This window comes from Phocoena sinus, chromosome 4 (assembly GCF_008692025.1).
Source record: "Phocoena sinus isolate mPhoSin1 chromosome 4, mPhoSin1.pri, whole genome shotgun sequence".
Taxonomy (NCBI): domain Eukaryota; kingdom Metazoa; phylum Chordata; class Mammalia; order Artiodactyla; family Phocoenidae; genus Phocoena; species Phocoena sinus.
Genome location: NC_045766.1, coordinates 19,133,242 through 19,149,030, shown reverse-complemented (window position 1 = coordinate 19,149,030; position 15,789 = coordinate 19,133,242). Strand labels below are relative to the sequence as shown.

The 15,789-nt window shown below is 34.7% G+C and overlaps 1 protein-coding gene across 7 annotated transcripts in view; it reads right to left on the bottom strand.

Moving 5' to 3' along the window:
• The window catches only part of ARMC8 (armadillo repeat containing 8), a 106,527-nt gene that overhangs the window by 39,008 nt on the left and 51,730 nt on the right, over positions 1 to 15,789 (bottom strand). For 6 of the 7 annotated variants that reach the window (XM_032629533.1, XM_032629532.1, XM_032629539.1 and 3 more), the window contains 3 exons: positions 14,815 to 14,875; positions 12,584 to 12,784; positions 9,446 to 9,541 (listed from right to left, as the gene is read on the bottom strand). In XM_032629533.1, the coding sequence (XP_032485424.1) occupies positions 9,446 to 9,541; positions 12,584 to 12,784; positions 14,815 to 14,875 (358 nt within the window). The remainder of the gene's footprint in view (positions 1 to 9,445; positions 9,542 to 12,583; positions 12,785 to 14,814; positions 14,876 to 15,789) is intronic. The other variant, XM_032629536.1, reaches the window with a different exon arrangement.

Here is a 15,789-nt window from a genome sequence, read left to right as displayed (position 1 = left end):
GGGTTCTTAGAGTGGGCCTGTTTTTAAGCTTCTATATTTCATTCTTGCTTTTAAGCCTCTTTAAGTGGTATTTTGTAATTTCTACCTCAGGACCTTTTTACCTTCTTAATACCTGGGAAACTTCATTTATGTTAAATGCTTAGAAGAAAAACTCAAAGTTCTAAACTTTTCTCCACTTTAGGGAAAAGTGAGAGAACTCTCTTGGCCCGACCTGTCCTTCTCCTAAAACCAAAAATACAAACACAGTGTGTGAGAAATACTTATAATGTCTAAAAATAAATCAACACTTCCTCTATCAAAAAAATATTTCTCTACACATAAGAGTTCAATTTTTAAAGTTCAACCATTAGCTTTACGGCAGAATAGAACCTAAACAGCTGCTGATTTACACTTTTATTTTAGCACATAAATAAAACCATTATAAGTGACTATTCAAACAACAGAACTAGAAACTTCCCTTCCATCTCTTACTGTTTGCCAGGGATCTGAATGATGCACTGCCCTAAGAACTGTGCAACACAGTGGCCCCGCTCAGGCCCTACTCTACACAAAGCTGTGCACGCCACAGCTCTGTGTAAGACCTGTAGTCTTAATTATCCTACAGGTTGGCTGGCTGAATTCTAATGTCCAGACATACACAATTTACTCAATAAATACAAGCATAGTATCTACCAAATACTGCTTTTATGGAGCTTACATTCCAGTTATGAACATTACAGCTTGATAAGAGATAACTACTAAAAGATTTCAAAATGCTGCCTCAAGTTTAAATCTACTCCATAAGGAAGCTGTCTACAGAATAAAATTCTGAAATGACATCATTAACTCTGGATGCTTCCTTTCCAGAACATGAATTTACAGTGTAATCATGTCAAGATAGTGGCCTTAGAAAAACATTTCCAATTATGCAGAAGTAAAACAGATATGGAGATCTTTCATTCCTTAATACCTTGGAAGGAAAAGGTGAGAATGCTTTTAAGTAAACTTCTTTATAGTATATAAATGGACTTCAATTACAGCCTTATTTTAATCATATTTGGGTGGATGGCGGCAAAACTGGCTTTCAATGCAGATGAGACTTTTTACATACACCCAAGGCCCTGGAATTACTACACAGCAATTTAGTGTCTCATTCCTTAGCTGCTTTAAATTGTAAGCTCCCACAAGTACACACTAGTCTTCTGCTTCATTCCTGGGCACAAAGGAGGAGGTGTATCGTAAATGCCAGATGAATAAATGGACATGATTAAAGCATCTCATTATCCACTTTGTACCAAAAACTGTGTGAGAGAAAAGACACATTTTCTGAATCTGATATTTTGCAACCAATTAATACAAACTATTAAGTTTTCTGAATTCATAGCACTACTTCAGACTATCACACATTCTCCAGTGACACTTCTTGCCATATCGTATCATAATTTGGCTCTAGTAATGGCATTTAATTCTACATGAGTAAAGTAATGAAGAGGTTAACAGCATAGGCTTTGGAGTCAGAGAGACTGGGACACGATGCAGGGGCTATCACTTATTAGCTGTGTGGTCTTGGTCAAATCACTTGTTTCCTGATCTGCAATAGCTATCTTACAAGGTTGTATAAGGTTTAAGGGAGATAATGTGCTAACGCTGATTATCAGCACAGTGCCCAGCACACAGTAAGTGCTCAATAAATGGTAGTTCTGTTAAATTTCATTTCCCAAACAGATTATCTCTTGATGTAAATACTTAATTACATGCCTTTTACATGCCCCCATACCACCTAACACAAGGCTTTGTATATAGCAAAGGCTGAATGGATATTTGCTTAATAAGGCAACTGGATCTTAATTTTTCTCATTGGCATGGTGAAAAATCTTATTCTGGCAACTCTGCTAATCAATACACAGAATCTAATCTAATACACAGATCAATACACTAATCTAATCTAATACACAGATAATCTTTTGGTTATCCTACCATAACCAAAAGTCATAATTATTACCCAATTTGTCTGGGTTCTGTCACATGCCAAAATCATTCAAACAAGGGAATCAGCATATAGGAAAGAACCCAGTGACAGTGTTATACTGTCAACATTTGATAATGCCTCTCTTTCAGGAAGTCAGACAACTGATCTCCGCGTCCCACCCCCATCCTGGGCTTTGGTAGGGTCCCATTTCTTTCTGTAGTTCAGTGCGAAGAGGCAAATGGGAAATGCAGTTTTTCATCAAACTGGTTTATGGTCGTTTCTGTTTAAGCTATGCAGTTTTCGCACAGGGTGGGCAAAGTTTTTCTGCAAAGGGCCAGACGGCAAATATTTTAGTTTAGGCTTTGTGGGCCTTGTGATTGTGCAGCCAACATCTCAACCTGCCACTGCAGTGCAAAACAGACACAGGCAACACATAAACAAATCAACGTGGCTATATTCCAATAAAACTTGATAGACATTTTGTCAATTATATCTCAATAAAGTTGAAAAAAGATAAAGAGAGAAAAACTTTATGGACACAAATATGAATTTAATTTACTTTTCATATGTCAGGAAATATTCTTCTTCTTTCGGTTTTCTTCCTCCAACCATTTAAAAATGCAAAAACCATTTTTAGCTCACACGCTACAGGATAATTACATAGGTAATAAGTACCCACAGGATATAGTTTGCTGACTCCTGTGCTAGCATTTTAATCACAGGAAAGAGTGTAGCACTGTTCTGGTTCTTCATCACAAACTCAATCTTCTCAAGGTCTACTACTCCACAAATTTTATCATCCCAAACATTTCATTCATTTCCAGATAGAAAATTCTTGAAAATCCAACTAAGTCACTAATTTTAGTTCTACAGATCTAATATAGACCATATTTTAGCCCATTTCTTGGTTTATAATCACCTGTCTTAGATTGTGAATAACTAATGAAAGAATCAATCTGTACTTCCTATTTAAAAAAAAACAAGAAGTATAATTCAATGATTTATGCAACTACAATACCACAAATAACAGTAAAACACTCACTTTTGTCTCCACTTAATGAAACTCTGAAATATAAGTTCATTACTTGATTTTATAAATACCTCTATTCTGTATATAGCATTATCACTCCCAGGTTTGCTTCTTTCAGTATGCTGAAGGCCAAGGGTCTCAATACTGTGGGCAAGTGGCAAAACCTAGTCCTGTCATGGTGAACTCTTTAAAAATACTTACCATCATGAATCAGTGTTGCAGAGTTCATTTAAAATTCTTTGGTAGATTAGCTTTCAGACGATAACTAACAATTTAATCACAGATTAAGTCAAGGAATTCTGAATTCTGAATGAATTTGTTGTTATTCAGTAGCAGAACCAAGTCCTGAAGGGTGCTACTTCTGTGGTACCGTCGAAAACCTTCAAAATGTTCAAGGCATTTGTTTCAACATGTAGACTAAGGCTCAGAAAGAATTTTTTGCATCTGCCTGATTTCACGGCAGAGACAAATACAGAATTTTGACAGTGTACCTCTGAAATGATCATTTAGAATTACTGAACTTCACAAAATGTTTTAAAATATAAATTCATGGTACAATTATACTGTTACACAGAAGACCAACTAGTAATAAAATCAAGCAATAACAAATGATTAAAATGTTCAAAGTGAAGTGCTTATCAAGTTTAAGAGATAGCAGAAAGATATTAAGAAAAACTGACCTAAATTTACAAATATACTTTAAAATCGTGTAACTTCTAAAACACAGAAGATTTACATTTGTTCAAAATTTGAACACATGTATTTGAGATATGGTTTCATGTGAATGATGACCCCTTGGAGAAATGACATCTATGGCAACCACAGACAGTAATAAGTAATACTTAGATAAACAACGTTAGACAGAATTTGGCCTCCTTACTTTTCTCAAGACATCTACTACTTATGATACTAACAAATTATTGATTTATATTGTATATTCTATTTAACTCCAAGAAAAGCAATATTACATTTGGTGCTTCAGAGGGTATGCTATAGCAACAAAGAGTTTTGAAAACAAGTATTTTAAATATATTTTAAAATATAATTATAAGAGTAAGAAGACATCTTGTCATTTTAATAAGAGATAAACTATAAAAAAGAGTTGATGCTTCTGAAGTATAAATATTCTTTTTACTAGAAGGAATAACTAGTAGTCTTGGAAATTTATAGCATAAAATCACTGTTTTCACTGTAAACCTTCTTTATTTATGCCCCAACACTGTTCAGCTTTTCTCCCAATACTTAAAAATATATCTTTATTTTTAATCTTCCAGTGAAGTTATTTAAGATAGTCTAATAAATGCTTCGATTTACTGAGCACCTAGAGGCACCATGCTAAACATTTTCAATACATTAGAGAGCTCATCCTCACAATGTCCCTGTAGATATAACTTCCTTTGCTAGGAAAAAGAGAGTAGAAAAATTCTCATTCTTCTTTGTTTTCCTTTTCTTTTCTTATTTTTTTCTCCCTGTACTTCTCAAAAAAATTGCCCAGGAAAAAAAAAATTGTTCAGTTTAAAAAGAAAAAAACATCTCACGCTTTGCTACCTTCTTCACATACATCATGTACATACCACTGTGACTGTTCCACAGGCACCCCCCCTGCCCTCGCCAGGGAGTAAAACCTTAAGATTTTATGTTATCAATTCTTGAAGATATAAAAGGCATTTAGAAAATATTAAATTATTAATTTCCAAAGTGATTCAAGGACTGCTCCATTGATATCACTATATCCATTTTAATTGGTTCCAAATAATTCTTTGAGCCCCTAGCAAATTCTTACTGGCCATTCCTTACTTTCCTCAGACATACTGAGGTTTTATTATAAATGCTGAGTAGTAAGGCTGTGTCTTTATTCCTCTTTATCTCACCTTACTGTTTTCCCCTTCCCTCCACCCATCTGACATTGTTTATACAATGTAGGCAGTTCAATCAATCTATGTAAAATTGAATTAAATTAATGACCTTCACTAATTATGATTTTCATAAAAATCTGACATTCATTGAGAATATTTTATACAGGTGTATATCACTTTATAGGATAGGTTGATTCCTGGCAGTCGGTCTAATTTCTATAAACCAAATCATACTTTTATCCCTAGGGGAAAAAAACTGGTCCAGATTTACACTTGTGAATGTTATAAATTTTTAAAAATCATACATTTAAAAAGGAAAACAACTAAGAAATAATGGTAAAAATTATTTCAAAATTAAACAAGTACCATACCATAAAACATGTTCTCTTTGACCTACATCAAAGAAGTAGAAGACACGCCCTTGGTATTGTCTGCCTCTTGAAAATGGGAATTTCCTACATTTTCTCTATGCTAGTATAGTGAAACCCCTTGCCTATGTGATCAGATGTAGGTTTCCTCTATTTTAAATCTCCTCTCTTCACATACCCGTAAAATTGCTAGCAAAGTTATGAAAGTTCTTAATGCAGAGGCCCATATATAACACAATTAATGGTGCTTAACAATGCAATTTTGCAATAGAGTTCAAATATTCATTTGTCCATTCATTTTTTCCATTCACCCATTCATTCTTCAAATATTGGTAAGTGCCAACTACGCACCCCATAGTATTGTAGATGCTGGGAATACAGTGAGGAACAAAATATAAAAAATCCCTGCCCTCATGGAGCTTACATTCTAGTTCCTCAAAAGGGATCTCCAGCTAAAATATAAGTACTCAAAATCCAAGAGGAATGCTTTCTGAAAAGCTCCATTAGTCAGATATCTCAAAGGAGCAAAGGCTACAATAAGTACTGCATTTGTAACATGTTTTATTTTTATCAAAAATAAAAATAACGTCCTGTTAAGTTTATTAATTTCCTTGAATTTTAATTTATATTTAAAATTTCTAATTTTCCTCAATTTACACTTCCTAGCTATTTCTGATAAATTCTACAAGCTCCTTGAAGAAAGTAAAAGAGAGACCATCCTTTTAAATTTCCAACCTAATTGATGATCAACAGGTACCAATCAAGTGATGGTCTTCAAAAAAGCAATTCTTTGTTATAAAACAATGGGCCTCACAATTATAGGACTGCTGTAATTTGCCACTGCTGCCTCTGCATGACTTAGCCAACTGACTGGGGTTTTGATTGAGATGCCAGTACTTAAAATAATTTGTTAGTTGTCTTAACTTCTTTGTTACTGCCCCATTAACTGAGCTTATGCTTCTTAGTCAGCATTACTAGGTGGTAAAGACTGTTAGAAACTGCAGGCTTTCCCCGTGGCAGAGATTACAGCTAATTTTTACCTGGCATTGCTGTCAGTGCGTTACTGCTAATGTGCTCTGGACCCTTCTTTCACCAAGCTCTTAACTCCTGCTCTGCCCTTGCTTTCCCTAACCAAAATCCTTGAATTATTCTAAGTTTAATATGGCCAGGCCACATCTGTTGCCAAGGTGAGTGGTCCTTCATCTTTTCTTGGGCTTCTTCTCCCTTTTCATGTCACAGCCAATGGTAATGTTTTCCACTTTCACCGCAGGACTCTTTCCACCCTTTCACTGACAGGACACCACAGGCAATCAGGAAATTTGTAGATATGCCACAGAGTGATAAAGGATGCCAAGCTAGGAATTAGGATACCAACTTTGCTCTGCACAGAAGGATTCAGAAAGATCTAGGTGTATTAAGAGAACTATCACTCTGTGTATGATTTCTGCATTTTCATTTCTATATTCATCTCTCTGTATCCACTCCACAATATTTATTGAGTGCTTATTAGGTTCCAGGGACTGTTTGTTATACAGTTGGTTTCTTTTAATGAGAACACACTAACACTGCTTCAAAGCAGGAGTGGTAAATCTCTGACCTACAGGTCATATTCAGTCTTCAGCTTAATTCTGTGTGGCCCAGAGAGAAGCTATCAAGAAATGAAATCACAGCAGGCCTTTTGCAGTCTTTACAAGCAATAAGATAGAGCCATAATTCCATGAAGAGAGGAGGCTTGTATCTTTCTCCTTTACTGCTGTGTACACCTCTCACTGTCTCTATCTCTTTGCTTTAGTTTTCTATTCATTCTGCCTCATTCCCTTAACTGGTCATATAGGGCAATGGGATATATGTTACTTCCTATATTTACTGAATTACATTACCATTTTCAATTTAAAGGGCAGACCAACTGAACATTTCATACTTTTATCCTGGAATAAATAAGCCTTTTTGTTTGGCTGGGGGGTGGGGTGAGGGATGGGGTGGAAATAGGTCTATAGTCTTTGAAATTTCTTTCAGAGATTGTCCACTCATCAACTCAGTAAACTGAAATTCCATCTTGGCAAGTATAAAAATTGCATTAAAAAATAAAACAATAATAAACATTGTACTTTAAGAATCTACACCAAAAAAAGAAATACAATCAAAGTTAAGGCAGAAGTGTAAAAGGTAAATAAATATTTCATGGAGAAAGTAAATAAAAATCTATCCAAATAATTATTTCAACAAAAATAGAATAGAAATAAATGCATTCAAAGGAAGAGTTAACATTTATCATTTTTATACACTGAAAATAAAAATTCTCCACTCCTAAGAACCGTTTTCACGCAGATTTTATCACAAAATTACTTTATATTTTCCAACTTACAATTTCTCTCTTCAGTAGTTGCTATGAACTATAAATTATTCACTTGATTTCCCAGAAATTAAATATGTTCCTAAAAACTCTATATAATCCCCATTACATAGGCATACTATAGTATCTTTTCTTCAGCACACACAAAAAACTATGATAATTATAACTTATTCTTTATTTGTTGTCTTTCTACAGAAATTATCAGGATTAGCCTTACCAGGAAATTATACACATTATAAATACAAGTTTTAATAGACTACTGATCATCAGACTGTTACGTTATATTTCTAGAACATGATATCACAAATTAAAGTCATTAATTCCAAAACAATAGTTTATTAACAAAAAAGTACAAAGAAGTACAAATGGACATCCTATTTTCCCCCATTCTGGTCCATCTATCTATCTCCCTTTCAGTCCATGGCATGGCCTTCTTCAACTAAAAGACTGGGTAAAATACCTCTCCTCTTTCCATTGGGCCCTAATAAATACATAATGATTTGTTTGGGGATGGTTTAAGTTATACAGTCCATGTCAATTTTTAAAAAATGTTTTATCTATATGAATTGCCATAAAAGCCTCTTCCCTTGCAATACACCATGTACCTAAACTGAATGAAACATATGAACAACATTCATAAATCATGATTAGACACAGGGAAAATCATATCACTAGTATGTTTGCCTTCAAGTAACACTTTACAAATGAAAGCTTAGAGGTGTCAAAAAGGATTTTCATAGATATTTACTAGAACACTTCAAGTCAAAAACATCTTGTTAACTGAACTAAATTGAGGTACATGGAAAACATTCAGCTTAGTTGTGTTTTCTGCACTGATTTTAAAGCAAAGCTACTTACATATCTAATCTTACTGATCTTACTGCTATTAATTTCAATTTTCTCCAAGAATGGTACAATTTATTTCAATAAACCTACAGTTAATTCCATACTTCTCTTTCTACAAGCCCAAAGTACTTCTCTAAATCATGTTAAAGTCCCAATACTTTGTGATTTCTCTCACAGGGCTCCTTAAAATACCAATGCAAGATGGGGAGATTTAGTAAACTGCCACATTCAGTAAATAATACACAATTTGCTCTCTGCTATGGCTCATCAAGACAGAACATATGAATTAATTTACTGATGTTCCTAAAAGCCTTGTTTATAATTTATTAGATTATACAGGGTTTTTTTTGAGTAGTAAGCTCCAGGCTTTTGGTTTGTGGAGGGAGCCAGATCAGAGCTTACCACAATACTTTACTCCCTGCTTAGAACTATTCTCATAAAGAACATGAGCTCAGTGTTGGACTAGGCTGTAATAACATAAGGTGCTATAGCAGTGACACATTTTTTGGGAGCTGGAAAATTCAGATGACCACTCACTAAACATAAAATCATTATTCCACAAAGATTTTATTCACATCGAACTTGCACAGTAGCAAAAAAAAATCAAAACATAACTAAGCCACATATCAAAGAACAATATACAATAGAGATTTGAATTTCTCAATGGCATTGGAAAGTATTTCCATAAATAACATTTACAATTCTAGTGTTAGGTCTTTCAAGGTGTCTGAAGCTTCACAGTGCTAGAATTGATTTTTATCAGAACACATGCAAAAATGTGCAACACAATAATCCATATTAATGACACAACAAAGCACGCCAGTTATTTGTCATTCCAGCACGGCCATGCCACTCTATGTTCTAAAAACAAACAAACAACCCCCCAAATCCGGGTCCCATTCATTCTTCAATTATGCCTTTAGTCACTCTGTTTTATTATATTCAAACAGTCACTGTTAGTGCTCTTCACCACGACTTTCAGGTTGACGTCACTCCCTGCCTGCTGGCTGTCAGGACTGGGGGACGCCCCTCTCCCAGACTCACCTTCTTCCGGATGTCTTCATCGTTTGCTCCGAGAGAGGCATAGAGCTTGAATGCAGCCTGGCGAAGTTCGTGAGCATGCTTTAAGTCATGATCAAGCTATGGGAGGGAAAAAACGATACGTTCCAACCCAGTCCACAAATTAAATTTTCAATAAAACTAATAAAGTAGAGTTGAAGAAAAAATATGTTTTAACAACTATTAACTTATCAGTGCTGGTTATTTTGGGTTTCTGCTCACATATGACTGAGACCTTGCTGTGTCTGTGTCAACATGACCTGGAATTCTTGCAGTCTGCTTCTGTCTAAAATGTGACACTGGTATATGAAAAATCTTTGTGAACCTTTGAGCCTTAAAAATTCAGTGTTTCTAGATGGTAGCTTTAGTGGCACTGGTGCTTGTTAGCACCAGCTCTTTTTTTTTTTTTTGGCTGTGCCACGCGGCACACGAGATCTTAGCTTCCCAACCAGGGATCGAACCCGTGTCCCCTGCAGTAGAAGCACAGAGTCCCTGGACCACCAGGGAATTTCCCACCAACTCTTTGAAATGCTCTCAAAAAACACGGCACAAGAACTTCCCTGGTGGTCCAGTGGCTAAGATTCCACACTCCCAATGCAGGGGCCCTGGGTTCGATCCCTGGTCAGGGCACTAGATCCCACATGCTGCAACTAATTAATTAATTAAATTAAAACAAAACAAAACAAAAAAAATGGCACACTCAGGCCTTTCTAACCCCGGAATACAGCTGATAACTTGAGTGCTGCTGCAACAGTATCTTTAGAAGGTTTTCCTAAACTTTAATAGTGCTAACCAAATTTCAGCATTTAAAAAGCTTTTAGAAGCAGGAAAACCTTTGTAAAAATGCTTAATAAACAACAGACCATGGTAACCATTACTACCTGTCTATTACAGCTATCTGAGAATTATGTTCAGGGGGCTTTTTGGGGATAAATTTATTAAAATTACTTACTGGTATGAAACAATGAATGCTATCTTTTCATATGCATAACTGGCTTTCTCAGTTATCAATTCTTCCATATACCTGATTTATCACCAAACTACCATAAAAATAAAAGAGAACCGTGTTCTCAGGACACTTTCAGTGACTAAATATGAACCAGTAAATATATAAGGCATATCAGTAAAGTAAATAATTTTATAACTAAGAGATATAACTTATCCAAATGATTACAACTTTTTCCAAATGAGTTGTCTTGGAAAGCTTCACCCTTATGCAAAGATATAGGTGTTTTTCATAATATTCTGAGACCCTCTTTTGAACATTCCTAAAGAACTGAATGGCACACTAGCAAGAAAACCCTGACAATAATAACATATTTTCATCGACTAAGAGAGTTTTAAGTTAACTGTCACTGGTGTGTGAAGAGGGGGAAATCCAACTGGGTAACATCATTTAGAGTAACAACAACAACAAAAACTCCACAGTAAAAAACTAAAACTCAGTTGGGTTTTGAAGGCAATTATTAAGAGTAGCTCCCCAAATATTTTGATCAAAGCAGGTACTGATGGTTTATGGGAGGAATCTCCCAATATATGACACTCATTTTGATGTGTAAGTTCTAAAATATCTATTCTTATGTCTTAACTACTTTCCAGTCATAACATTTATTAGAATATTGACTTGGACTAAAATACAATGAAAATCAGACATTTATTAACATGTAAAAAAGTCTCTCTTATGGGTCTAGTACCTATACTTGTATGTCAGAAACCACTGGATAATCCATCATCAAAAATAAAGATGACAAAACAAACTAATATTCAAGTTTAGGAGATTTTAAAAAGAGTTATTATTATTCCAGTTTTACTGTGATGGAAATAAAATGGAAAAACCCTAAGAAAAGGGATAATCTTCTATATACCAGTTAAATGTTTTGCACATGTGTAAGCTAGACGTTCTTGTAACTATGTTTCCTCACTCTCATGTCCATCAAAGTGTTCTATTTGCCTTGCTGCCATGGTCAGCTAAGGGTGTTCAGGAGGCTGTAGTTAGGACTTGCTCATATGTCTTTGTACTTTGAGTTACTGTGTCAGTGAGCAAGTAGCCAGAGGGAAAACAGACAAGGCAGCTGCTTCAATATAATCTATCACTTCTACTAGAAAAACAATACTGCTGAAGGAAGAGCAGGCACATAACTTTAATACATAAAGGGCAGTGTACATTAATACAAATATCAATGGAAGTTATTTTAGGCCCTTTCTGAGGCAGAGAAAAGTTATATCCTTAATAGTTTGTTTTATTTTCAGCGTTAAATGCCAAATGAACAGTTGCCTACCGGATGAAGTTTTTTGGAACTCAGGGGCATGGGAGAGGTCAAGAGAATAGTTTAAAAAAAATTTACCATTGGGATCAGTGGCATCAAAAATACAGTCACAATTTGTGAAACAGTACTGGTTACTATTTAGGAGGCAATGCTCTCTATACCATGACCTCCTTAAATAAACTTTCTCTAACAGAATATTTATCTCTCATGCTTAGAGAAGTGGATATGACAAACACGTGGAGAAAAACAAAAGCCAAAAAGAATATCTACCTATTCTGAGGAACTTATAGTTTGAGAAAAAGTTAGCACAATTTGGTCCTTGATGGTCTCAAACTAGAGGTTAGATGGTGCTTTAGCTGTCACTAGCAGGCCCAAAGCACAGTTTGAAACTGCAGAAAAGAAAGAAGAGATGGCAAAAATTAGAAGAAAAGGTAGCAAAAGAAAAAGACAGTGGCGGAGAGTAAAATAAAGCCACTCAGTCGCCTGGAACAAAAGATTACCCTTGTCCTAAAGAATGAGAATATAGTGACAAAGCTGATTCTGGGACTTTCAATAGCATTAGATGATGTTGATATAATGTCAATAACCAGCTTAGAGACCCCACTATTTTGGGGTTAGCTGGGAATTTGGGATGCAATTTTCTGATTATCTCCTTACTAAAAAAACTTCTGACAATAAACATGAAACAAACTGGATTCAAAACTCATAAAGTGACATCATCTACGTTACTAAAAGATTTCTTTATTTAAAAGGGCTCTGAACTATTAATTATCAATTGGTTCAAAAGTAGTGAACAGTAAGAAAATCTTTTTAAAAATCCCTCTCTTGAGCTGCTGAAAAGGAAAAGAGAACATACCCTTTTAATATCAGTGATGGCACTCACAGAGCTGGGATACTTGAAATAATCAGCAAGCATGGCAATGAGGTGATCAGTAATGCTAGCAATTCTCTGTAGCTCAACATCTGGTTCAATCAGATAGGCGAGTGTCTCAGCTCCTTCAACTCTCTCCTCTAGTAACCTCTCCTTACTGCACATTCGAACCAAACAAGGCAATGTCTGGAAGGTAGTGATATTAATTATTTGCTTTTTGGTAAACGCAAAAGCATGATGGAGATCATATAGTAACTATATCAACCCCACAGTTTTTACTGGGAGTCATGTTTGTGATCAAATGTTTCAATAAAGACTTTCAGAGGATAAAAGTTTTTTTTGGAATGTAAAAACACACAAAATTCAGTGCATATTAATCATTTACACTGGCACACTAAACTAAACATATATTCAAAGCACATTAATATAAAGTCTAATTAGGCTCTTGTGATCGGTAAGACTGAAGCTTTATTGTACAACCTTACAAAAGACATTTAAGAATCCTTAATAATTCATTTCTGATGCTCCTGCCCTGTCTACATATTTATTTACCTAAAATACATCCAGCAGTTTAATTAGGAACGATTTTGTCTTAGAAAAAGTATGCTATCTTTTCCTTAATGTGTGTGATATAGCTGGGATGACTTTCAATTTTTGTTTAGAGTTTAATACTTACAGTTGCAAAAACAAAATGCAGCTTTAAAAACTCAGTGATCTTCCCATTAGTCAGATTCTACCAGTTCTCCTGTAATCCAAGTGGAATGCATCAATCACAGTTCCTGAGTTCTCCAGAGAACTCCCTGGAATGACTGTGATATCTACTAGTCCAATTTTACTTCTGAGGTCCTTCAAAAACCTTGGCACTGGTCTTGGTAATTTCTCTACATTAGGTTCTCAATAAAAATATCCCATGTTTATATTTCTAAGGTTGATGAATCAACTTTAAAGGGTAATGTGGTAATAGAAACTGAAACATCAGAATTACAGGAAGACTTCCTCTACAACCGCAGGCAACTATGCTTTGTTCTTTTCTAAGTTCCTATTATAGCTTGACCACAGAGTTCAGCACTTTATTGTTCACTGCTGATTTCTTATCAGGCTGGTTCCATCTTTTAAATATGACCCTAGGCTTCCAAGAAGAAAGCCTATTCTTATTTTCCTTGGAACAGTTACCAACATTTATCAATACCATAAACTCATGGATTATTGAATTTAATGCTCACAACTACTACACAAAGAAGATACTTATTAACCTAGTTTACCAATGAGAAAGAAAAGGAGGGGGAGAGCAGTTAAGTAAGGGCATGGAAGCCCTCTATGCAGTGCTATTTACTTAGGGGGTCCTCAGATCTCATTAAACTGTCTTGCTTCACCAAAGACTAAAGGAAACATTAATCTTCTTAATGTTCTTTTATCCTTGGGTTCGTTTTGAACACTGATAATGAGATCTCACATTCATAAAGTGACACACTATCAATTTACTTACAGTTGTTCTGTTCTTTATAACTAAAAGCTGTTTAATGTATTTAATACATTGTTATTCTCAATATCCCTTTGGGATAGATGAACAGGAATTATTGCTTCCATTTTCATAATTAGGAGTCTGAGGCACCACAAGAATAAGGTATGTGCCCAAGGCTACCGACCCAGTCAGTGGTAGAAGTGCTAAAACCAGAATCCAGGTCTTAGGACTTTTAAGGGCTAGTCTTTTATCTGGGCTTTTCTGAGTTCTAGTTCCATCTGACACACCACAATAATGATGATTGCTTTCATGTGTTATTTACTTATTCTTTCTCATTATGCCTTTTGATTATCTGCCATGTGGGTGAAATAAAGTCTTTATCTATAGAGTTAGTGAACTGCTTGCCTACAAAACTGTGTTGCAAACTTAATGAAAATCAAGGACTAAAATATATTTTCTATTTAACCTGAATTTTACACATTTTTATAATTTTTACATCCTTCTAATTGCCATAAAAGTGAAAAAGGTTTGACAAGGAAAGATTTACTTTGACTTTCAAAACATATCTAAAACCAATTTTTTAAAACTACATGTCATCCCACTGAAAAGCATGGTGTTTTAATATTATTTCATGCTGTGCACGCATACCATAGTGATAAATGTGTAAAAATAAATAGGAATACAAATATTTATATTCAACACTTATATGCCTGGATAATTTTCACATGTTTTTAGAAAGAATTAATTCACTCACCTTTAATACAATACAGTTGTCATCTGTCCGAATTGCTCCAGCTCTACACATGTAAGTTAAACTGGAATAAGATGGCAGAAAGTAAGTTTTTGCTTGTGTTTTAAAGCTTTAAAAACAACAACCACCACCTACTTGCCTTTAAGATATTATGGGAAAAAAAAAAAGACAACTACTCTTACTTATCTTGAGGGAGAAGGTTTTGACACTCCCTTATCTGAGATTCTGTTAATTAAATAGTCAAAGAAAACTATGTGATAGAGGCAGACAGTAAGCCAGAAGTTTTTTAAAATACCTACAAAATTGTTTTAAAAATAAATGGCCGAATGAATGGGTCAACGATAAAGCAAAGTGCTGGGCACACTGGAGTTCTCTATACTTTTCTCTATACTTTTTGTTTGAAATTTTCCATAATAAAAAGGAAAAATTTTTTAAATATAATATAAAGTTAACAAAGTATCTAAATTTAAATGAAGTTAAGTTGGGATATTTCAACTCCAAGAGCAGTGGTAGAAGTATAACAGAAGCAGCATTTAACTTGTAACACTTATAGCTATCCCTATTAGCTAAGATAGTTAAGATATTAACTAGTTAAGATATTAATTAGTTAAGATATTAACTAACTAGTCAGAGGTTACCAGAAGTGGCTTTGAGAATTAATTAGTGATTTGGCTCTACTGAAAAACAATTTACCTTCACAATTATATCTGGCTGTGAATAAGAATACAATTACTTTCTACTCTCTAAGCAAGTACTGAACATTAAGCAATTAAGAAACTTAAATTAATGGCTTTCCTTTTTGAATTAGATTCCTGTGGTAAGCTGGAGGGAAAAAAGCCTAAAATACCCCATGTTCTGGCTTCTAGGGAAAGTTATAAACAAGTCAGTAAAACTCCTTACTTACACTGTAGGAGATGAATTCTTTATAGCTGTTATCATTATCTTAAGATTTGTTACTACATTGTTTTTTGAAACCAG